The 25,498-nt window shown below is 40.4% G+C and overlaps 1 protein-coding gene across 2 annotated transcripts in view; it reads left to right on the top strand.

Moving 5' to 3' along the window:
* Nucleotides 1-25,498, top strand: part of DGKI (diacylglycerol kinase iota) — a 517,513-nt gene that overhangs the window by 361,223 nt on the left and 130,792 nt on the right. For both annotated transcript variants that reach the window (XM_027538894.1, XM_027538896.1), the window contains one exon: nucleotides 13,357-13,457. In XM_027538894.1, coding sequence (XP_027394695.1) covers nucleotides 13,357-13,457 — 101 coding nt within the window. The remainder of the gene's footprint in view (nucleotides 1-13,356; nucleotides 13,458-25,498) is intronic.

Below are 25,498 nucleotides of genomic sequence, written 5' to 3' on the forward strand. Positions count from 1 at the left end.
TAATTATTTTATTTTTCTTAATTAATCATTTAGGCTCTACTGCTTTCAAGTGACTTCTGTCCTCTTATTGGGGCATAAATAAGTCTTTTGGTCAGAGGATGTTTTGTTACCTAGGTGAAGTAAAACAATTACACATTTCCTTGAAGAAAGGTTCTTGGTTTATGAGTATGTTAGGATACCGCCTTTAGTAAAGGCTTGATCTATCGGGTTGGTCAAAAAGTTCATTTGGGTTTTTCCATGACATCTTACAGAAAAAGTCCAAATTAACTTTTTGGCCAAAATGCTGGACCATCTGGTACTTTAATGTGATAAGTGAGAGGATAGAATAAACTGGACCAGCAAAAGTACCCCAATTATTTCTCAACAGTAACCTTTTCCCCTCTCTTTTCTTATTCTCTTTTAGTACTGGTAGCAGGTATTTTCATGTTCATCATCATCATACAAGTAATTTGTCTACACACTAAAAGTTTATCTCAAGGAACTTTGTTCTCTCCAAGTTTACTGTCAAACTTTACAAAAATTATCTGTACTGATGAGTAATTGTGGTAGTCACAGAATTGTTCTGTGACCTTTTCAAGTTCTGTTCTAGCAATACATCTTTAGTCTGTCTGTTCTTATGCCATCAGGAAAAATGATTCCAAGAAAAAAATTTCTTTAGTCGTTGGATTAGAAATTAGAGAAAGGTGGTGAAAAGTTTCTTCCTAGTTGGCTGAATTTGCTGGGTTGGAGAGTTGGATTTTAAGGATTTTCCAATTCTTTCTTCTTGGATTTCTGACGAGGACACACGGGGGAGTGGGGACCCATCTGTGTCACAAGTTGGGGGCTTAGCTTTCCACCAGCTGTAGCTTGATGGATAGAAGGGTTATGAAGCCATGTCTGTCTCCTGAGCCCAGTGCAGCCCCGCTGAGTGAGTATTGCAGACTTTGGGAAGCCATAGTCAACCTGGGGGAAAAATTAGTCAAAAAGTAGCACAGTGAAATACTACCTATTTAAAAAAAAATGACTTTGCAAACATCCTTTTTCTGATATCCAGATCTTAAGAAAATGTATGTCATGGATGTTTTTATAGAAGGCTAAAACCATTAAAGGAAGTGTTTCTTAGGCAATGCCATTTGTTTTAAGGCTAATACTTTTTATTTTCTTGATATGAAACAAAACATGGAATCCTGTCCTTACTGAGCCTGTTTTCTAGGGATACAGAGCTAATTCCACACAGTTTGCATGATAACTTTTCAATAAGAACACATCTTGTAATTCATGCAGCCAACCCTTCCTCAAATTAATTAGAGTTACATTTCTCCACCACAGTAGATGGTTATGTTTATTTTCACTCCATTTTTGCTTTATGCATTTTTGACCATTGCTTTTTTCCCTTTATAAACAGTTTTAAATTCTTGTTCTTTTCCTATAGTTTTTAGGTGAATTAAATGTTAAATATTAAATATAAAATATTTAAATTATAAACATGCTAGGATTTTTTTCTTTTTGGTAAAAAGTTGTTTTGATGTTACACAGACACCCACTCAGATACCTCCACTTGAATCACCAGAGTGCTTAGTTACTAGAGGATGACCAAATATGTTAGGCTTTAAGCCTGCTTTCAGTGTCTTTCAGGATATTTGTGAAAGGCTAGAAATGTTTTCTTCTGTGAAATGATGCTTTCTGAACTACTCAACTCCCATTCCTTACTCCACACTATTTTCTAGGAAAGAAAGTCTGCTTTCTCATCAGTTGCAAATAAGAGCAGGACATTAACAGCAATTGGTGATTACAAACCCAAGGGAAGATTTTTGCCATTTAAATAGCAGATACGTGTAAGGTTTTCTTCGTTTGCTATATCAACGTTGAAACCTGAAGTAAAAAGAAAAATTCTTCCTGTTGGAGCACATGCTATCTGAAGCCATTTAAATGACCTGGGAGTAACATTGTTTAAGTGTGTCTCAGGCTCACTGGTTCAAGCCCAGTGATTCCTTACTTCATTGGAGATAGTGATTATTGGTCCTCTACAATCAGAAGAGCAAAATAATTCTGTATGCTTTTGAAGGCTAGGGTACTCAGAGTAGCTCAGATTAGCATTTTATGATAGAACCTTTAGTCACTTTTAAATATAAGACCTTCATTACATGGAATTATTTCATAAAGTGTAAATGCTTTTGGCTGGGCATGATGAGATGGCTTGACTTCTTTACTTCCTGTTACAAGCTGTTCTTCATCCCAGCCATTTGAATTTATAGAGTTCTACGAAAATATGTGTTCCCTCTCTCTCTCTGATTTCCATCCCTCTTTTTTTTAAATTAATTTATTTATTTTAATTGGAGACTGACATTGTAGTGTTTTTTGCCATACATTGACATGAATAAGCCATGGGTGTACATGTGTTCCCCATCCTAAACCCCTCTTTATTTTCTGTGATATTTGTTTTCTTTGCCTTTCATGGTGATAGTTTTCTCCTCTTCATATACTTCCATATTTTTAAGCATAAAATAGTATAAAAAGAGTGTAAGTGGGAACTTAAGTTCTAAAACTCCTAACAGACATTTTCCCCCAAAGGTTGTCATCCCTGGTTGCCAGTTCAGCAAATACCAGGGAAGGAGATTCCACTTTCATAGTTCTTACCTCTGTAGATGGTGTCTTATCACAAGTAGAAATTCTCCACTGGTATTAACCAGAGGCAGCCAGAGAATCAACTCCATGCATGAGGAGAGCACAGCAATGATGAGAAACGTGAGCACTGCAATTATTTCCTGTTTGGATGTAGTAATGGGAACTGATTTTTCCTTTGAACCAAATTTTGTTGAGTGGTCCCCATTCTGGACAACAATGCATCACATGCATCACACATGATTCGGTGGAATGAATAACATAGTCTGTTAACCGTGAAAAATCTTGTTTCTCATTGCAAAATTAGCGAGTCTAGATGAGAAGCAGTAACTTAGGTGTTGAAAGCCTCATATTTAATACATACTGTGAGAGATGTAAAGTTAGATATATAGAGAGAGCTGGGCATTCTGTTCTTTTTTTATTGAGATTTACAGTATTATATTCACTTCAGGTGTACAGTGTAGTGATGCAGAATTTTTATAGATTTTTTCCATTTGTAGTTATTATAAATTATTGGCTGTATTCCCTATGCTCTGCAGTATATCCTTTTAGCTTATTTATTTTGTACAGCGTACAAGGGAAGGTAACAAAACCATCATATCATGATCACATTGACATTTTACACTAACTGCTGCCTGTGCGGTGTGATAAGGGCGTGAATGGGTACAAGAGCATACGTAGTCTAGTCGCAGGATGATAGGAGTCTGGTCTTGGTCTGTGAGGGTTTCAGTGAAGGGGTAGAGCGCTCAGCTGGTGAAGAATCTGCCTGTACCGCAGGAGACCCTGGTTCAATTCCTGGGTGGGGAAGTTCCCCTGGAGAAGGGACAGGCTACCCAGTCCAGTATTCTTGAGTTTCCCTGGTGGCTCAGCTGGTAAAGAATCCACCTACAATGTGGGAGACCTGGGTTCGATCCCTGGATTGGGAATATCCCCTGGAGAAGGGAAAGGCTATCCACTCCAGTAGTCCATGGAGTCACAAAGAGTCATACACAACTGAGCAACTTTCATTTTCAGAGAGCTCAGCTGGTAAAGAATCTACCTGCAGTGAAGGAGACCTGGGTTCGATCCCTGTGTTGGGAAGATCCCCTGGAGGAGGTATGGCAACCCATTCCTGTATTCTTGCCTGGAGAATCCCCATGGACAGAGGAGCCTGGTGGGCTACAGTCTATGTGGTTGAAAAGAGTCTGACACGACTGGTGACTAAGCCCAGCACAGAGAAGCATAGGAGGCTTCCCAGACGGTGCTAGCAGTAAAGAATCTGCTTGCAAATGCAGGAGGCACAAGAGATGTGGGTTCCATCCCTGGGTCAGGAAAATCCCCTGGAGTAAGAAGTGGCAACCCACTCCAGTGTTCTTGCTTGAAAAAGTCCATGGACAGAGGAATCTGGAGGGCTACAGTCTGTGGTGCTGCAAAGAGTTGGACACAACTGAGCACGCACACACACACACACACCAGAAGCGTATGTATTTGGAAGACATTTAGAGGAGGGAGAAGGAGCAGGCAGACATTTACTTGGGAAACCAGCAGAGTTTTTTCTATTGAAATCCAAGAGCAAAGAGCTTCAAGGAGCAGAAAGTTAACCACAGAGTGAAATGCTGCCGAAGGGAGAATTAGGGTGAGAGGTTAGAAGGGAATTTAAAATGCATGAACAAAGGGAAAGGAGAAAGTGAGGAGACTGTGTGATCTTATGGAGAGGAGAGTTTGAGCATTTATGACTTAAAAAAATAAATCTGTGTCTCTGGTACCCAGAAGTTGTAACATTAAGTTTATGTGCAGTGGTTCCACATGAAATCTCAGCATTAGGTGACTGAGTCCTAATTAGAGTCCTTAGCATCTGTGGCAATCACTGCCTCCAAAGCAAATGGGTGGTGAGGAGAATCTGATATACTGATCAAAGCTGTTGGCCTGTTTCTTTTTCCTTTCCGCAGAAATGATGAAACCGCTGTACTGGTCTAGATGCTTTGCAATGCCACGGACTAAAACCGCTACGAGTTTGTTCTCTTCTCTTTAAAATGCCAGGAACCTAATAATGCTAATTTTACTCTATTGCATATCCACTGATTACAATTTCAGAAGCTTAGAAATGTATTACAGTTTCAGTGGAAGCATGAAAATGTGCATTTGAAGATATCAAGAAAATTTTAAAATGAAGTTTTGTTTCAACCAGTGGCATAAAAGCGCTTTGATCTTTGGTACTTGTCGCCTATTTGTAGTGTATTTGCCATGAAGGCAGCGCACATTTCCTTGATGTGTGTCTAGCTTTCATGCTTAAAGTTTACATATCTTTGCCATTAGTGCCAGTGGCTGATTACCTCAGTGACTTAATATCCAATTCTGACCCAAATAGTATAGGAAAGGTCAATAAACAGAAACCTGGAGAGAGGTTTATATTCTTTAGGAAGAATTGACAAAGGCTTACAGCAGTCTAAACCAAATATTGAATTAGATGACATCTAACATCTCTCCCAACCCCATAATGCTTTAATTTCATTATCTTGTTGGGATCTGGAAGGCTAGCTGTCTCAAATAATTTGTAAGCTATGACATGTTATATGAGCCACCTCACAAATGGATGTCTTAAGGAGCCAAGAACTTAGTCAACTCCTATCAAAAAAGAATTAACAGCCTATAAAGGGACTTTCTCCAGAAAAACATGTCAGACAGCAGGAAGTCATGATTGCTGCTAATGTGATTTTGGTTTATCCTTGGTTCCAAATTCAAAGAGCCTTTCACAATTTATTTCCCAGTCCTGACTTATTGTTCTGTGCTCTAGGCTGGAGACAACTGAATTATTAGAGCTCTCTCTGAACTCGGCAGGTGTCAAAAGCCCATTTTAAATCTCTCTTCAGAAGCTTTGACTTGATTTGGTTTTACTGCTCAATGTACAGAGGCCCACTTGGATAAGTTATTATCAGTCATGGTTTCGATATGTTCTCAGATAAACAGGCAAATTCTAGGAAGTGGCTAAAGGCAAGGTCATTGAGTATATTTAAATCAGGCCCAGCTTGATAGACAATAAGAGGATGTGGTAGTGAATGCTTCTGGTTCACCATTATTTAAAGAACAAGTAGTCTTGAAGTGGTTTATGTGCCTTTCTGGTGGGGACATTCTCTTTATTTGTGTGTTCTGCCCTCTTGGTTTGTGTAGATCCCTCTAGAAGTAAGATATGAGGGAGTGGGAAAGCATAACCCAGCATGGATTTACCTCCAAATCTAGAGAGCCAATGACAGTCATGGACAGCCAAAGCAGGGTTTGCCTGGGGCTTCCGAAGACAAAATTCTGGAGTGAGCATCTCACAGATGGTCTGATTTCAAACTGTGCTTAAGCCTCAGGGCTGTTCAGAGTCCCAGAAGGATTTGAGTTTCTTGCGTTTCACTCATTTATTTGTTTAAAATCAGGTATTGTAAACAACAGAGACTGACTCTATTTTTGGTGCTGGAGCCGCCACGGGGAGGAAGAAATAGTTTTTCATGTCAAGAATTCACACTGGAAGTTAATATCTTAATCAAAGTCCATTCATCAAACAAGAGCTGAGCCGATTCAAATGGATTCTGTTAAAGTGAAAAGTGAAAGTGAAGTCGCTCAGTTGTGTCTGACTCTTTGCAACCCTATGGACTGTAACCAGGCTTCTCCATCCATGGGATTTTCCAGGCAAGAATACTGGAGTAGGTTGCCTTTTCCTTCTCCAGGATTCTGTCAAAGATTAGTTTAAAACATCCTTTGTCCTATCTATGTTATGACTGAATAGAATCTCACATTTACTTTTCTTGAAAGAAATTAAATCATCTGCTATGGCTTCCCAGGTGGCTGCTGCTACTGCTGCTGCTGCTGCTGCTGCTAAGTCGCTTTATTCATTTCTGACTGTGCGATCCCATAGACGGCAGCCCATTAGGCTCCTCTGTCCCTGGGATTCTCTGCCCTAGTGGTAAAGAACACGCCTGCCAATGCCGGAGATGCAAGAGACATGCGTTCAATCCCTCAATCAGGACGATCCCCTGGAGGAGGGCATGGCATCCCACTGCAGTATTCTTGCTTGGAGAATCTCATGGACAGAGAAGCCTGGTGGGCTACAGGCCACGGGGTTGCAAAGAGTTGGACACGACTGAGCGACTCCCACTACCACTACCGCAACTGAGCCACTTAGCGCGTGCACACTACTACTGTCACTACTGCTACTTCTCCCGCTCCTCCTTCCTCTTCTCTTTCCTCCCTTCTCCTCTTCCTCCCCTCCTCCTCCTCCTCCTCATTATTAAATCAGGCTTCAGGACAGAAAGGCAGGCAGAGCTGTGATGCTTTTCTGCCTTGCAAACGAAAACTCTTTATACATGAGTAAAATAGGCCCAGTTAAATTATAGGTCATTATACTGCTACCCGTAAACCACACACTATGTAGACTCATTGGTTTCTGTGATGAAATAAAATTTAACTGGGCCCTTGAGTGAGTCATGTGTATGTGTGTGCTAAGTTGCTTCAGTTGTGTCCAACCCTTTGTGACCCTATGGACTGTGGCCCACCAGGCTCCTCTGTCCACATGAACCGTTTAAGAAATGTTGAAACAGGACATTGCAAGGTACAAAATATAGAATCATTTTATAGCTTTAAGGTTGTCCTTTGTAATGTGAATTAGGATTTATATCCTTACTATCTTTTAGTAGAATATCTTGCAAACATTCACAGTCCCCACTTGCATTCTCATCCAGCAGATGAGCTTGTAACTCTGATGAACCCTGTCTCCCAACCTGCACCAACAGACTTGCACCCTGCAAAGGTTAGAGATCTGCTACTGCTGCTGCTAAGTTGCTTCAGTCATGTCCAACTATGTGCAACCTCATAGACGGCAGCCCAACAGGCTCCTCTGTCCCTGGGATTCTCCAGGCAAGAATGCTGGAGTGGGTTGCCATTTCCTTCTCCAGTGCATGAAAATGAAAAGTGAAAGTGAAGTTGCTCAGTCGTGTCCAACTCTTCCCGATCCCACGGACCGTAGCCTACCAGGCTCCTCCATCCATGGGATTTTCCAGGCAGGAGTACTGGAGGGGTTGCCATTGCCTTCTCCGGGTTCAGTGCAGTTCAGTTCAGTTCAGTCACTCAGTCATGTCCGACTCTTTGCGACCCCATGAACTGCAGCACACCAGGCCTCCCTGTCCATCACCAACTCCCAGAGTCCACCCAAACCCATGTCCATTGAGTTGGTGATGCCATCCAACCATCTCATCCTCTGTCGTCCCCTTCTCCTCCTGCCCTCAATCTTTCCCAGCATCAGGGTCTTTTCAAATGACTCAGCTCTTCACATCAGGTAGGCAAAGTATTGGAGTTTCAGCTTCAGCATCAGTCCTTCCAATGAATATTTAGGATTGATTTCCTTTAGGTTAGTGACCTACTAACTACTATTTAGAGTTATGACTCTGGTTTCTTCTGTGATATTATTATTCAGGACTAAATTAAAAAGAGAAAAAGGCCTGTGGAAATTGAAGGAGCATTCAGTTCAGTTCAGTTCAGTCGCTCATAACAAAACAACAGTGAAACATTATGTTGAATACTTATTTACCAGGAATGTGCTGTCTTACACACAGCTCCTCATTCAGTGCTCATTTTTAGATTAGAAAATGGTTTAGAGAAGATAACTTCAGAGCTCTCAATGTCAAATGTGTACTAATTGCCAGAGTTCATATTGGAGCTAAGATTTTTCTGACTCCATGTCCTCCTTTATGGACTACGCTTTATTGTCTTAATATTAAGTGGTACAACTCTCAGGTGATTCCTGTTCCAAATGAGAAGATGAGATTATATGATGTCAGTTGTCTGGAAGTGGGAACAGAAGCACCCAGCTCATCCCTTCTGTCCACGAGGGGTGTCTGTACATAGGAGGTTGGGATGAGAGGAGTCTGTTACCAGCCTGAGAGAGACAGAGGGTCATAAGGAAATTGATTGAGAGGATGAAGAAGCTTGGAGACACAAGGGAGGAATTTAACCCTTAAGGATTGTAAGTTTTTGAAGAGACCGTTTAAAAAATCTATTGACAGAAACTGCAGGAGAGCAGATAGCGATGAGAATGAGATGCAAGTTGTGTTCAGGGAGCTGTCTTCATGGCAGTCCACCTCTCCCCACCCCTCTCCCCAGCATCTCAGGGTACTGGATGTGTGCAGGTGGAGGGGGAAGGTGTGGTCTAGAGTTCTTGGAGGCCCCTATTGGTGACTTTAGCAAGAGGTGCTCTCATTATGGTTGTTGAGAAAGTCATAATGAGGATATTTGTGACTTAAGTTCAGAGCATCAACTTCCAGTCTACACAAGGAGCTCATTCTTGATGTTTCAGAGGAAATCAGCAAGAAGGCAATAGCCTGAGGCCATTGTCCCCATTTTAAAGGACGTTCAATGCTTGCTGAGTCCTTTGCAGGGACCTTGAGGGGTTCCTTGGAAGTCAGGTTTGGAACCCCTGATACAGAGCTTACATTAGTCCTGGAGGAACTTCAGGCAGATGTTGGCACATCCATTTTTACCAGGTTGTTAGTCTCGTCTATGCTCTACCAACTTTCTTGGCAAACTTTAATTTTAGAAAACTAATGGCAATGCTGTTCCCCAGAGTCCAAGGAACAGCTTTGTCATCTTCCACCTCCGGTCAGCCGTTAACGGGACACGATATATTTTGACGTCAAAGGACGTATTTGAATTACTTGACTTTCATTTCATCTCTGTGCACATTTCTCCCCCTGTGTTCTAGTCGTTTGTTTTCACGTTATCACTTGGCCTGTAAAATACCAAGTGCGAGAAGATCCGGGACAGTCATGACACCAGCCAGGCTAAACAGTTTGCCCCCGAGGAAGCCCGGCAGCGTGTTAGAAGTGTCTGGGGAGTTCCTGTGTGTGCCCTGGTCTCCGTTTTGTGCTTGTCAGCAGCAGGCGCTCGTGTTTATTAGGCAGAACCTCAGCTGAAAGAACAAGCTTCAGAATCACCATTAGACCGATAAGAGCTTATAGGATACACTTATAATGTGCCAGACATTTTTCTAAGCACATCGCCTGTATTTATTGATCCACCAGTTCTCTTAACACCCCTGTGAGGTGAATACATTGTTATCCCCACCTTTCCCACGAGGAAGCTGAAGCACAGTTTCCCGATTGACTGGTAACTGGAACTTGACTTCTGAGCCAGTCAGCCTAAGTTGGGGTCTGAGCTCTTAACCACTTGGTTGAGCTGTCTCCCATCTCTACTCTGTTGAAAAAAATGTTATATTAGTTTTCACTGTATAACAAAGTAATCAGCTATACATGTATGTATGTGTAGAGTTGGACACGACTGAGCGACTGAACTGAACTGAACTGATATATATATATATATATATATATATATATATATATTTATGTGTGTGTGTATATATCCCCTCTTTTTGAATTTCTTTCCCATTTAGGTCACCACAGAATATTAGGTAGCATTCCCTGTGCTATACAATATATTCTCATTGGTGTCCTATTTTATACATAGTATCAATACAGTATATATGTCAATTCCAATCTCTCAATTTTACCCACCCACCCTCTTTCCCACTTGGTATCCATGCATTTATTCTCTACATCTGTCTCTCTATTTCTGCTTTGTAAATAAGATCATTTATACCATTTTTTTTTCAGATTCTACATATATGTATTAATATAGGATATTTGTTTTTCTCTGATTTCACTCTGTGTGATAGTTTCTAGGTCTTTACAAATTACCCAATTTTGTTCCTTTTTATGGCTGAGTAATGTTGTATATATCTACCACACCTTCTTTATCCATTCCTCTGTTGATGAACATTTGACCTGATCTGGGGCACTATTTGATAGCAGCCCAGACTCCAGGAACCCTAGTCAGAGGCTGGAGTTAAGCCAGGTACCCCAGTTAAGAGGCTGCTGCTGTTGGAAAGGTGGGAGGTGTTGTGGGTGCTGAGAGAAGATGGGAGATGATAGTAGGAGAGCGAACGTGTAGGAAATGGGAAAAACAGCATGTCCAGTGGTTGGTGGAGGTCTCCATTCTGGAGATGAAGTGAGATAATATTTGAGAATTCGTTTGGGATCTGGAAAGTTCCATAAGATTGGTGGGACAGTAGTGTGTGATGGGAATCAGTGGGTTTGGATGAGAACTTGGGAGGCAGAAGTGTGTGGGCAGAGAGCAGATACCGATGGGTTTGAGAAAGGTGGCTCACACTGGTTAGTGCATGGGGAATCCCCCGGAGGAGGGCTGCGGGACTGCTCCACAGTTCCTCTCTGCATCCCATTTCCTGCTCTGCAGCTGTTGTGGTGGCCCAGCTCTTGACTCAACATCTCAGACCATTGGAGAGGACTGGAGCTTACTGCCACTAGAGCCCCCAAAAGCACTGTCTCAAAAAACTTTTTGATGGAACTCTTCAACCTCTGCCCTCTCTCTTCTCCTGTTACAGAGTCTGTTGAGCCGCCATATACTATGCTTCCATCTTCCCTCTTATCTGCTGAATACTCACTAACTATAATCTTTGCAGTTCATTAAGGTGAACTTGACATTAAAAAGATCAAGCCCCTCGTAGGACTTCCCTGATGGTCCAGTGGTTAGGATTCGACGTTTCCACTGCAGGGGCACGGGTTTGATCGCTGGTCGAGGAACTAAGATCTTATATGCTGTGTCGTGAAGCCAAAAAAAGAAAGATCAGGCTACTCTTAATTTCAAAATGAGCATTTGGTGCGAACATTGTGTGGTCACTCTGTTGATTCTTTCCTATCTACTTAACACTAACACCTAACATTGATATAATCCTTCCTTTTACTCATGCCTTGAACTACCATCTATTTACATATTAATGCACTTTTAAAACAATTATATTAATATTATTTTTCTAAAAATGATAAAACTGAGTAAAAAATAATCCCCAAATCCCACCAGGTAGAGGTAACCATCTCAGACAGCCTATTGAACCTTTTCTTCAGATCCTTCTCTGTAAAACCCTGAATTCAATATTTCACATGGAAGAGATTATGCCATATGTAAGTTTCCATGACTTTTTTTTTTTTCACTTAACAATATGTTGTAGTCAGACTTTCTTCTAAATGAAGATGCTCATTTGTATTATTTGTCCTGCATTCTCCTGTTTGTACCAACAGTTTAGTTAACCACCCCACTGCTGATTATTCATTAACAAGAGTCTGAGCACCACATAGGGATCATCTGACTCTGCTAATCCAGGCTCTAGGGCTTTGCTGTCAATCTTTGGGATTCTTGGCCACATATAATAGAATGAGCATAAAAGGGATGAGTAAAGAATCCAAGACTCTGCTCCCAGCTCTGTCACTCAGTAGCTCTGTGACCTTAACTCACTTCATGTTTCTGAACCTCAGGCGCCCTCTCTGTAAATGGTGGCATAGGGATGCGTGATACAAAAGGTCTGTTCTGCATATTCTCAAGTGTGCTTCAAACTACATCTCCCATCCCAACTTAAATATTCATGTCAGTTTTATTCATCAGTACTCGTTAAGTTGGAATCTGTATGGAGGGAGTTATTATACTTTGCCCTAAAAGGAATTTTTAGACAAGAGAATGAAATTATTTCTCCTTCTTTCAGTGAAATTGTGTATGCGTGGGTGCATGTGTGTGTGTGGTGTGTGTGAGGCAGGGGTGGAGGTATCCGACAATATTTTAAAAGTATCACTCTGTCCTTCCATCCATCTTTTTCCTCCTTCTTCCCTCTCCCTCTCCTTCCTCCTCTCTTCTTTCCTTCCTTTTTTCTTTCTGTCTATATTTTCCTTCCTTTCTTCGTCTCCTTCCTGTCCCTCCCTTCCTGAAGTGAATTGAGGACTAATGCTCTTCTTTCTGCTTTAGTCAATGGGAAATTTCATCCCATAATACAAGATAGCAGAAGCCATAAAGACAAGTGGGATTGTGTCATACTAATTTATCAGAGAAATGTACTATTTCATAGTGGTGATGATGTAGATCAAATTATTTCACTAAACTGATGCCCATGATTAAACCATTTTGAAAATCTGAGTTAAAAACACCCAAGGAATCCAGGTAAAACATTCTGAGGGTAAATAGGATGCTTTAGAAAGTTTGGTATGACTCCCTTTTAATTGTTCATTATCTATCCTGAGCCAGTTTGGGTTGAATTCTTTTAAAATGAATGAAATACTTCAGTCTCTTCCTAAAGAATGTATTTTGTACTTATTTTAACACTTTTTCTCCATTTGGGGGTGCTCAGTGGCATCATCACGGGCAACATTTATTTGTAGTTTGCTTTGACTGAGAAATGTTCTCAGGGAGTTTGAGGTGTGCAGAGCCATTTCTTTTTCAGTCCTGTGCTTTCTGGCTTGTTGGTCTGCTTTTCATGTTTTTCTGTCTCTTCTCAGAGCCAAGCCATTCTGGGCATATCTGCTAAAGCAGTTCTTTCCAGCTCTACACCACTTCTCACCATTTCAGATTAGCTACATCTGATTTATTGTGGAACTGAACACATGATATTATTGGAGTTTTTAATAAGTTACTAGTAAAAAAAAAAAAAACAACAAAAACGAGTAGGCTCCAGAAGCATTTTCTGCTCATTCCCATGTTATTACCTAAATTCCAGAAACCTGAGGTTTCCAGAGAGGTGTTCTCCAGATAATTGCTGTATTCTGGTCAAGAACCCATGATTCTGGTTTGAGTATTGACTCTTTTTCTTAGCAGAAAGAGTCAGTATTGCCTTTAGTCCAGCAAGGGGCTATGACTCTCAGTTCTGTGCTCTCCTTGATTTCTGACCTCTTGGTTCTTGTTTTGCAGTCCCCAGTCTGTTCCAGACCGTCTGAGGATCCGGGTGAACAAAATCAGTTTACAAGACTATGAAGGATTCCACTACGACAAAGAGAAACTCCGGGAAGCCTGTAAGTTGGAAGTGCCTAAGGGGTGTAATGGGATCAGCTCATTTTCAGTCTTTTGGTCCTCCTTGATTTGATGGATAGATTCATCTCTGTCCAGAAGTCATGGTTAAAGAAATGTAGGGAAGCGTAGTAACACGTGAACCCAAAGTGATGCCATATAGAAGAACATGGAACTAGGAAAGGAAATTAGAAGGAAGTAGTTCTGCTCTTGATGCTATGTTAGGATCTCTTGGTTTATTAACCAGTTTAGTCTCAGGTTTACATAAAATGAGAAAAGCAGAAAGTTGGTGACACCATATGGTATAATAACATCTAGGAAATTCTTAAGACAGCATGCATCCCTTCTTGAAGACTGTGTTACCAATTACTGTCCTCATTCTTCATGCCAGTGTGACAGTTATCTGTGAAGACACTTCCTTCACTTCTAGCTGTTATGTGATTATATGACATCTAAGAAAGATCCACAGCATTGTAAATGTCATGGTAAAATGAGTCATTGATGAGGTGCCAGTGTTTCTGAAATCTTAAATTGAGTCAATGTATGAATTCCTTCTCAATGTTCATATTTTCCATATGTTTCTTTAAATATATAACCAAGTATTAGTTCACTTTGCTCATCATTTCATATTTATTGGGCATTTATTACATTCTAGTCACTATTTTAGATCCATGTCTGCATATGATATGTGAAGTAATTGGGGAGGGTTTACCAGAAGCAGTTAAGACTATAGGTGTGTTAGATATTAGGGTTCTGGGTTCCTTCTTAACTGTGGGAGCTGATAGTCAAGTGCAGTGAAGTTGGAGAAGATGAGGGCCAGTATCCAAGGGCACAGATAGGGATGCCAGCGGAGAGAAAGAAGTGTTGTGTAGAACCTGAGATTTATGAACTAAAACTCAAACTGTCTCCAAGTATGGACCTACCTGCAGGTGTAGAAGATGCAGATAGTTAAAACTGGCAGGAATGGAGTAGGGGGCACATTTTTGATCTTTGATTCTTGAACTTATACTCTGGAGTTGGGTGTACGGGAGGGAAGTCCCAAAATCCAGGACAGTCTCAGGGTGGGCAGGGACTTTGAGATCTGGGTGTGGCAAAGAGCATGGATCCACACCCCCACCCCTCAGCCCCCATAGTCCAGACACTGAACCTACCAGGGCATCCTGTGTGGCATTTCTCTCTCACCCCCTCACTGCTTCTTCATCTTCTTCAACCCTCTTCATCCCTTTCTGTAAACATCAGTACCCTTTGGCTTCTCCCCAGTCTTCTCACTCCATCCTTCTCTCTCATTCCCTTTAGTAAGAATGCTTGGAGGTGAAGGAGTAGCAATTCCCTGAACTTCTGCATTTCCCCCTTCTGCCAATGGCGCACTGTATTTTCTAATGTAAATGAGATTACAGACTAGTGCAAAATCTCGGTTCACCTGTAAGGTGGTGGACCTATTTGTTTGCAATGGGATGTGTGGCTACAATGTAAACCAAACTGACCTTTAGAGGCTACTAATGATAAAGAATGGTGTTTTATGTTCGTTTTCTTACAAACTTCTAAACAAATAGCTTTAAGTTTGAAAAATTACAAAGATCCTGGATCTCAAGCCAGAAATGTTTTGCAGCTTATGAAGAATCCTGAGGAGAGTCAGTTGGGAGTGGGGAAATATTTGAACTTTTTGACTGAAATGAGATTTGAGGCTTATCTGTGGATTCCAATGATCTGTCTTTTCTGGGGCATTATCTGTCCACTATTGCCAGAAGTAACTGTGACTTGAGTTTTTACAAGATGACATTTCCTGGCAAGTGCTCTACTCATCATCTCTTATGTGATAAAACATCTCTGTGAGGGAACTTCTGATCTGAAATTGAAGGAGGTGATGTGGTATAAATATAAGCCCAATAAATTCAGCCGTATCTTGGGACCCCAAAGAACAAAAAAACGCTCAGAGAGGGAATTAAAGCATTATCTCATTCTAAAGATTTGAGGAGAACAACATATTAGAAGTAAAAGTGACCAACTCAGTCATTCTATTTTTAATAAATGGTGATGATGCTTCTTAGTTGCAGTTGTTCAAGGAAGTTTGTCCTTGGGGATTTGTGAATTTATTCTTATTCACTCTCACCCTTTTTCCCTGGCCCCAACTTGCAAGAGACTACAGATGCATAGGGAGACCAACAGTTCAAATTGAATACAAAGGGGAAAAACAAGTTCAAATCTAAATGTGCAGTACATACCAAAATAGGTTATTTCAGAAGCGTTAATAAAGTGAAATACAGAGAACACATTGAGATAAAAGGGACTCTAGGAAGGTGCTCTGACCTGCATCCTAGAAGAACAAAATGGGTGATTCCCACTTCAGTTGTTCATTTATCATCAACATCGAAGTCTAAACTAGAGCAATCCTACATTACTGGTTTAAAAAATTAGTTCCCTTTTTTGATTATACACCAAGTGATTCATCCAGATAGCATGTGGCTGTTTGCCTTTACTGTTTAATAGAATTTTGCTCATGTGTCTGGCTTATTATTTATATTAGATTATAAACTCAGATGTTTGTTGTCTTACAAAGCCTTGCGTCTCTCTGTAAGGCAGGACTCTATGATAATCACAGAATGGCAGTCCTTTTAATGACTATGCTTATTTTGGCATAGAGAAAATTGGCTATTTTTTGATTGGGTTGTTTATTTTTCTGGAATTGAGCTGCAGGAGTTGCTTGTATATTTTTGAGATTAGTTCTTTGTAAGTTGCTTCATTTGGTATTATTTTCTCCCATTCAGAAGGCTGTCTTTTCACCTTGCTTATAGTTTCCTTTGTTGTGCAAAAGCTTTTAATTTTAATTAGGTCCCATTTGTTTATTTTTGCTTTTATTTCCAATATTCTGGGAGGTGGGTCATAGAGGATCCTGCTGTGATGTATGTTGGAGAGTGTTTTGCCTATGTTCTCCTCTAGAAGTTTTATAGTTTCTGGTCTTACGTTTAGATCTTTAATCCATTTTGAGTTTATTTTTGTGTATGGTGTTAGAAAGTGTTGTAGTTTCATTCTTTTACAAGTGGTTGACCAGTTTTCCCAGCACCACTTGTTAAAGAGATTGTCGTTTCTCCATTGTATATTCTTGCCTCCTTTGTCAAAGGTACCTTTGTCAAAGATAAGGTACCCATAGGTGTGTGGATTTATCTCTGGGCTTTCTATTTTGTTCCATTGATCTATATTTCTGTCTTTGTGTGAGTACCATATGTCTTGATGCCTGTAGCTTTGTAGTAGAGCCTGAAGTCAGACAGGTTGATCCCTCCAGTTCCATTCTTCTTTCTCAAGATTGCTTTGGCTATTCGAGGTTTTTTGTATTTCCATACAAATTGTGAAATTATTTGTTCTAGCTCTGTGAAAAATACTGTTGGTAGCTTGATAGGGATTGCATTGAATCTATAGACTGCTTTGGGTAGTATACTCATTTTCACTATATTGATTCTTCCGATCCATGAACATGGTATATTTCTCCATCTATTAGTGTCCTCTTTGATTTCTTTCACTAGTGTTTTATAGTTTTCTATGTATAGGTCTTTAGTTTCTTTAGGTAGATATATTCCTAAGTATTTTATTCTTTTCATTGTAATGGTGAATGGAATTGTTTCCTTAATTTATCTTTCTATATTCTCATTATTAGTGTATAGGATGCAAGGGATTTCTGTGTGTTGATTTCACATCCTGCAACTTTACTATATTCATTGATTAGCTCTAGTAATTTTCTGGTGGAGTCTTTAGGGTTTTCTATGTAGAGGATCATGTCATCTGCAAACAGTGAGAGTTTTACTTCTTCTTTTCCAATTTGGATTCCTTTTATTTCTTTTTCTGCTCTGATTGCTGTGGCCAAAACTTACAAAACTATGTCGAATAGTAGTGATGAAAGTGGACACCCTTGTCTTGTTCCTGACTTTAGGGGAAGCCATTTCACGCCAGTCAGAATGGATGCTATCCAAAAGTCTACAAGCAATAAACGCTGGAGAGGGTGTGGAGAAAAGGGAACCCTCTTACACTGTTGGTGGGAATGCAAACTAGTACAGCCATTATGGATAAAAGTGTGGAGATTCCTTAAAAAACTGGAAATAGAACTACCTTATGACCCAGCAATCCCACTGCTGGGTATACACACCGAGGAAACCAGAATTGAAAGAAACATGTGTACCCCAATGTTCATCGCAGCACTGTTTATAATACCCAGGACATGGAAGCAGCCTAGATCTCCATCAACAGATTAATGAATAAGAAAGCTGTGGTACATATACACAATGGAGTATTACTCAGCCATTAAAAAGAATACATTTGAATCAGTTCTAATGAGGTGGATGAAACTGGATCCTATTATACAGAGTAAAGTAAGCCAGAATACTAATGTATTCTGTACAGTATACTAATGCATATATATGGAATTTAGAAAGATGGTAACAATAACATTCTGAAGGAGATCAGCCGTGGGATTTCTTTGGAAGGAATGATGCTAAAGCTGAAACTCCAGTACTTTGGCCACCTCATGCGAAGAGTTGACTCATTGGAAAAGACTCTGATGCTAGGAGGGATTGGGGGCAGGAGGAGAAGGGGATGACAGAGGATGAGGTGACTGGATGGCATCACTGACTCGGTGGACATGAGTCTGAGTGAACTCTGGGAGTTGGTGATGGACAGGGAGGCCTGGTGTGCTACGATTCATGGGGTCGCAAAGAGTCGGACACGACTGAGTGACTGAACTGAACTGAATGATAACCCTGTATACAAGACAGCAAAAGAGACACAGATGTATAGAATAGTCTTTTGGACTCTGTGGGAGACAGAGAGGGTGGGATGATTTGGGAGAATGGCATTGAAACATGTATAATATCATATAAGAAACGAATTGCCAGTCCAGGTTCAATGCAGGATACAGGATGCTTGGGGCTGGTGCACTGGGATGACCCAGAGGGATGGTATGGGGAGGGAGGTAGGAGGGGGGTTCAGGATGGGGAACACATGTACACCCATGGCGGATTCATGTTGATGTATGGCAAAACCAATACAATATTGTAAAGTAATTAGCCTCCAATTAAAATAAATAAATTTAAATTAAAAAAAAAAGAAAATTGGCTATAGTATTTTAAATACTTCCTATCCCTTTGCCATTAGCCCCAACTCACCTGGCAGCTTCTCCTTTAAAATATAACAATACAAAGAGGTAGAGTTTTTGCCGGTCTCTCCCTCTGCCCTTGTTGATAAATTTCAGACTTACTTATAACAGTTAAAGTCTTTTACCCTGGATTTATGAATTATTAATCCTCAGGATAATGGTTATGATGTCCAAGAGAGGAAATTCTATTCAACATGAATTAGAACATAAAGAGAAAGTGGTCATCTTAAAAAAAAAAAAAAAAAAAAAAAAACTCTTAAGGTAAGGCTATAATAATTAGAGCAGAAACTCACTCCATAATCTGAATGAAGTATATAAATGAGTCCTAATAAAGCATATAATCGTATAGTCTAAGCAAAGGATAAACAGTTTTTTTTTTAATTTCTTATATTTCTCAGTATAAAAAGTTTCATTGACACATGGCATATAGGTTGGTATTTAGAATAACTTGATACTGGCCAAGATCTAACTCTGTCTCTGGTAAGCTGACTAAACTCTACTTCTGGCTTCAGTTTACTCTGCCTGTTTGAACGGCCATGATGATTCATATGATTCTAGGGCCTAAACACAAAAGTAAAAATCAGTTTGAAACTAATTGAAAACAGATGTAGCCTATAAAGGTTGAAGGTGCTAACATTTTTGTATATAAAATACAATGTTCAACCACCCTTTTACAAACAGCATCCAGTACAATGGGTATTATCTGACCATTTATAATTTAGTATATCTATATAGTTATAATATATCAGTATATTATCTGACTTATTATGGCTAGTTAAATATTTAGGCAGTTGTCCTAAGGGACTTTCCTCAACTTCTGTTTAATGATTTAGTAAAAGACTTGAAATGTTTGGGTTTGCATCTTGCTTGCAACCTTGACAGAGTAATTTTACTGATGACCAAATGTCTCATCTCTCAAATGGGAATATAATTGCAGCCTCTTAGGGTGCTGAGGGTTAAATGTAATGTTGTATATGAAACCCATGCTGCACAGCCTGGCAACATTAGCAAGTTTTCCCAAAATGGTAACTATGATTGTTGGGGTTGCTGTTATGAAAGACGCTGCTGTGGCATTGCCCTTCAATCTACAGCTCTGGAAGTCAGTCTCAGAGCTGCTGCCCTGTTTTTATGTATCTTCTCACCAAATTGCACACATCATTGCCACCTTCCAACTCACTTCAAAAAGAGGATTGAAACACTAGCGTGTATTATAGGAAGAAAATATAAGTAACCGTTTGATTTACTTTTTTGTGGATGGCTGTGATGGCCAGATATTTCTACCTATGAAATCCTCATTTAGAGATCAGGTCAGATATCTACAAACTCTCTTAAGTCCCTATACATTTCCTTAAGTGCATCAACTGTTATCCATCACAAAATATTTAAAAACAAACTTTACTTTTGAATAATTTTAGATTTATGCAAAAGTTACAAGGATAGTACTAGGAATTCCTGTGTACCTCTTACCCAGTTTTTCTTGTTGTTAAACATTTTATATTTTTATAGTGTATTTGTCAAAGAAACTGATATTGCTTTATTACTGTTAACTAATCCCAGGGCTTCCTGTTCTGGAATCTAATCCAGGATACCATGTGCCTTGGGTTGGCTTGGCTCCCCAGTCACCCCTGGTCTCTGACAGTTTCTGCCTTTCCTCCCCACCCATCTCCCATGACGTTGCTTGTCTTGAGGAATACAGGCCAGTGTCCTGCACAGTATCGCCTATTATGGTTTCCTCTGTTGTTTTACTTATAATTAGATTAGAGTCATAGGTTTTGGGAAAGAACCCTGCAGAGGTAAAGTACTCTTCCCCATCACATCAGGGGTTACCTGATGCCCACACGACATGCCTGGTGATGGTAACCTGATCTCCTGGTAGGTTGTATGGGCCAGGTTTCTCCACTGTAAAGTTACTGTCTTTTTCCATTCCCCGTGCCATTCTTTGTGAGTCACAATATTTCACTCATCTTCAAAACAGGAGAATGTGGATCGTTGGATTTTTTTTATTGTTTCCAGTTTTTATGTTTGACTCACTTGCCTTTGATAAACATGCCAAAATGCTGGAGCCATTCACAAATCGAGGCATCCATGCTTCCAAAAACTATCCATTTGTGTCAGTTATATGCTGGATCTCGCCCTAAGTGCCAGGTACTGCGAGATGAAATCAGGACATGTAATATTACAATGTCATTTATTCAGTACACATGTATTGAGTGGCTTCACTAAGCAAACAGTGGTGGAGAAAGAAAAGCAGAAATAATCCCTGACTTGCAGGAGCTTTTCCTCATAAGATGAGGATTATGATAGAGCCATGGAAACACTATGTGTCTGTTTCCTTAGTAAACAACATTTAAATAACTGCAGGAAGAGATGGACTACATAAGCAAGAATAACAAAAGCCAGGCTAACCACTAATTAGTTGAATAACCTTGGGCAGTGCATTCACCTTCTTTAGGCTTCAGTTGTCTTATCTTCTAAATGCAGTGGTTAAACTCCGTATTTCCTCAGAACATACTGTATCATGATAAGTGTTTAGCCCTATAGAAATTACACAGGACTGAGAATTTTTCCTCCCGATGTGTTTACTTAGGAAAGTTTTTAAAGCTCCAACATCATTCATTGTAGTGATTGCAAGTGTCAAAATGCATTGTGCATTTTGCTTTGAGTTTGCTAAGAACATGGATTTTTCCCCCTATCGATTGCTTCATCTAAAATTGAATCTTTCCCCCTCATTTAACAAGTTGACATCAGGCTTGTTCAGTGGAGATTAGACCTCCATTTGGTGGATGTAGATGTTCCATTTTGCAATCTGTCTGACGAGTTAAATGATGTCAGTCGGTCCCTTGAAGGACACTGTCCATTCCTTTGCCAGTGTTTATGCTTATTTCTATTTTCATGAGTTGAAATTTACTCAAGAGCTTTGTGTTTAGTTTCCTTTACTGTTCTACCGTATCTCCTGTCTGTATCTTCTATTTACCCTTAATAAAAAATGTGTGTGTTAGTCGCTCAGTTGTATCCAACTCTTTGCAACCCCGTGGACTGTATAGCCCACCAGGCTCCTCCATCCATGGAGTTCTCCAGGCAATGATACTAGAGTTGGTAGCCATTCCCATCTCCAGGGGATCTTCCCTCTCGACCCAGGGATCAAACCCAGGTCCCTTGCATTGGCAGGCAGATGCTTTACCATCTGAGCCACCAGAGAAGCACATGTATACAGAAACTGAGGTCCAAAACACTTAAGGAAAATGTCTAAGGGTCTCACATTCTGATACTTATTTAGTCACTATGCTTCTTATTTTTTTTAGGAGTAGTTGTTTTCTTTTATAAAATATTTTTAATAGCGTATTTGTTTTTAAATCTTCAGCAGCACTGTCTCAAATGCTTTTTTATATTTAAACTGACATTCTCTGAAGTTACCAGACTCTGGTTTGTTGAACAAGTTTCTGTTTTTGAATCTTCCTCAACCCTCCAAATAAATCATCCGTTCATAAGTTCAGCTTGTATTAGATTGGCTGAAAAGGTCATTTAGGTTTTTCTGTAAGATCTTAAGGAAAAACCCCAAAAGAACAGTTTGGCCAACCCAATATTTATTGGCTACTTACCATATTTCAGATGACGGGGATACTGAAAAGTGCGTGCCCTCATATGGCTTATACTCCATTTGAGAGACAGATAAGTGAATAAACTGTATAATACATCAGTAAATTCTATCAGGGGAAATAGAGAAAGTGATATAGGATCCTGTTTTTGCTAAGGTGATCAGAGAGAGACTTTCTGAAAAGGTGGCATTTAAGCAGAGATATGAAAGTAAAGGTTGAATGCACACCAGGGTATCTGAGGGAAGAGTGTCTCTGGGCAGAGGGAGTCGCCAGTGCTAAGGTCCTGTGATGCGAACACCTTTGAACTACTTAAGGTACAAGGAAATCCATGTGGCTGGTATCTCGTTAGTTGGGTAGAGAAAGGTACAAAGTTGTAGAGAAAGGTTTTGAAGTTGTAGAGAAAGGTTTTGAAGTTGTAGAATGGGCTGGCTCATGAAGGGGGCTTGTAGGCTATGGAGAGGCTTCAGGTTTTATTCAGAATGTAATGAGAAGGTCCAGAAATTATTTGAGAAGAAGTTTCACATGTCTGTACTAATACTAAATAGTTCTGGCTGCTGAGTGGAGAATTGACTGCTTGATTGTGGAAGTAGAATTCAGGGCACCAGATACAAGACCTACAGGATATTCCAAGATATGCATGCTGAAAGTTGAGGGAAGTTAAAGCAGCAGAATTGGTGTCTATTTTGGAGATAATGCTGGTAAGATCATATGAGGGTTTAGCTGCACCATGTAGGAGGAAACTGTAATTCAAGGATGCCTCTGAGACTTTGACCTCAGCAATAGCTCAGTTGGTAAAGAATCTGCCTGCAATGCAGGAGGGCCTGGTTCGATTCCTGGGTCAGGAAGATCTGCTGGAGAAGGGATAGGCTACCCATCCCAGTATTCTTGGGCTTCCTTTGTGGCTCAGCTGGTAAAGAATCCACCTGCAATGCGAGAGATCTGGGTTCAATCCCTGGGTTGGAAAAATCCCCTGGAGAAGGGAAAGGCTACCCACTCCAGTATTCTGACCTGGAGAATTCCATGGACTGTAAAGTCCATGGGGTCACAAAGAGCAACTTGCACTTTCACTTTCAACTTGGTGCGTAGAGGTGGGGCTGATCTAGAAGACCCAAGTGGAGCCAAGGAGCACAGAGTGAGCTAGCAAAATCCAAAAACTGGAGCGCTTGTCAGTTGAAGGCCAAGAGAGAAATAAATTCTTTTATTTTATAAAAGAAGAGTGACAGTGGTGTCAAATGCTCTGTGGAGGTGGAGGGTGATGCGCGCTATGAACTGGCCATTGGATTTGAGTAAAGGCTGGTTATTAGTAACCTCACAAGAGGTTGTAGAGGAAAGAAGCTGAATGGAGTAGATCCAGGTGCAAGTGGGAGCAAAGGAATTGCTTCCATGTAGATCACCCTTCTGAACTGTTTAAATGGAAAGAAGAGAAATGGAATGGGGGCTAGATATGGAATCAAGGGAGGATTTTTTTTGTTTTGTTTTCTGATTTCTAAGCTAGTTCAGCTCCATAGGCTGGTGTGTGTGCTCATGGGCCAGTCCAGGAGAGAGTGAGAACTTGAATCAGGATAGAGAGGGCCAGGTGCAGGAGTGATGCCTTGGAGTATCCAAAAATGGGGTCCAGTGCACAGCAGAGGGATGGGGCAAGTCCCCCAGAGGATACAAGGGAAGACAGAGGAGTAGGCGCAGAGGCATGTAGGTCGGGGATTTGGTACCAAGAAGAGGAAGGAGTTATATTCTGATTACTTTTATTTTCTCAGTGACATAAGAAGCAAGCAAGTTAACGGTAGGGAAGGGAAGTGTGTCAGTGGTCAAGGGAAAAAAGAATTTGAAATAGTCACTTGAAGAGCTGTAGAGTGAGTGGCCTGGGAGGAATGCCAAGCCATATGGTAAATTTGGAACCTTGAACTCCTTGGCTTTTTGAAAGCACCGAAACCCTGAATTGTCAGTTTCTGGGGATCTTCTTGGCTTATACATGAGTGCACTCCTTGTCTTCCAAGACTCAGATGCCAAGGGGATATTAGACTGAAGGATAATAATCTTATTTTGAATATAATCCCCTTCGTTATCTAACCTTGTTTATGATCCAAAGCCTTGCTTTGTTTACAAGAAAGTGAGAAGTTTCCAGAGCTTTGCTTTATTAGATGCTAATGATGTTAGGTCTCAGACAAGGAAGTAACCTAAAGTGTTGATATTATTGTTTTTCAGTTCTTAAGTCATGTCTGACTCTTTGCAACCCCATGGACTGTAGCATGCCAGGCTTCACTGTCTGCTGGAATTTGCTCAAACTCTTGTTCATTGAGTCGATGATGCCATCCAACCATCTCATCCTTGGTCACCCCATTCTCCCGCCCTCAATCTTTCCCAGCATCACAGTGTTTTCCAATGAGTCGGCTCTTTCCATAAGGTAACCCGAGTATTAGACCTTCAGCATCATTCCTTCCAATGAATATTCAGAGTTGATTTCCTTAAAAATTGATTGGTTTGATCTCCTTGCTGTCCAAGGGACCCTCAAGAATCTTCTCCAACACCGCAGTTCAAAAGCATCAATCCTTTGGTGCCCAGCCTTCTTTATGGTTCATCTGTCACATCTGTTCATCACTACTGGAAAAACCATAGCTTTGACTAGATGCACCTTTGTCAGCAAAGTGATGTCTCTGCTTTTTAATAAACTGTCAAGGTTTGTCATAGCTTTCCTTCCAAGAAGCAAGCATCTTTTAATTTTGTGGCTACAGTCACTGTCCACAGTGATTTGGGAGCCCAAGAATATAAAATCTGTCATCGTTACCATTTTCCTCCCTTCTATTTGCCATGAAGTAATGGGACCAGATGCCACGATCTTAGTTTTTTGAACATTAAGTTTTAAGCCAGCTCTTTCACTCTCCTCTTTCACCTTCATCAAGAGGCTCTTTAGTTCCTCTTCACTTTCTGCCATTAGAGTGTTACCATATATGAAGTTGTTGATATTTCTCCTGACAATCTTGATTCCAACTTGTGATTCATCCAGCCTGGCATTTTGCATGAGGTACTCTGCATATAAGTTAAATAAGCAGGGTGACAATATACAGCCTTGACATACTCCTTTCCTAATTTGGAACCTGTCTGTTGTTCCATGTCCAGTTCTAACTGTGGCTTCTTGACCTGCATACAGGTTTCTCAGGAGGCAGGTAAGGTGGTCAGATATTCACATCTCTTTAAGAACCTTCCCCATTTTGTTGTGATCCACACAGTCAAAGGCTTTAGCATAGTCAATGAAGCAGAAGTCGATATTTTTTTAGGAATTCCCTTGCTTTTTCTATGATCCAGTGATTGTTGG

The sequence above is a fragment of the Bos indicus x Bos taurus genome, chromosome 4, assembly GCF_003369695.1.
Source record: "Bos indicus x Bos taurus breed Angus x Brahman F1 hybrid chromosome 4, Bos_hybrid_MaternalHap_v2.0, whole genome shotgun sequence".
Classification (NCBI taxonomy): domain Eukaryota; kingdom Metazoa; phylum Chordata; class Mammalia; order Artiodactyla; family Bovidae; genus Bos; species Bos indicus x Bos taurus.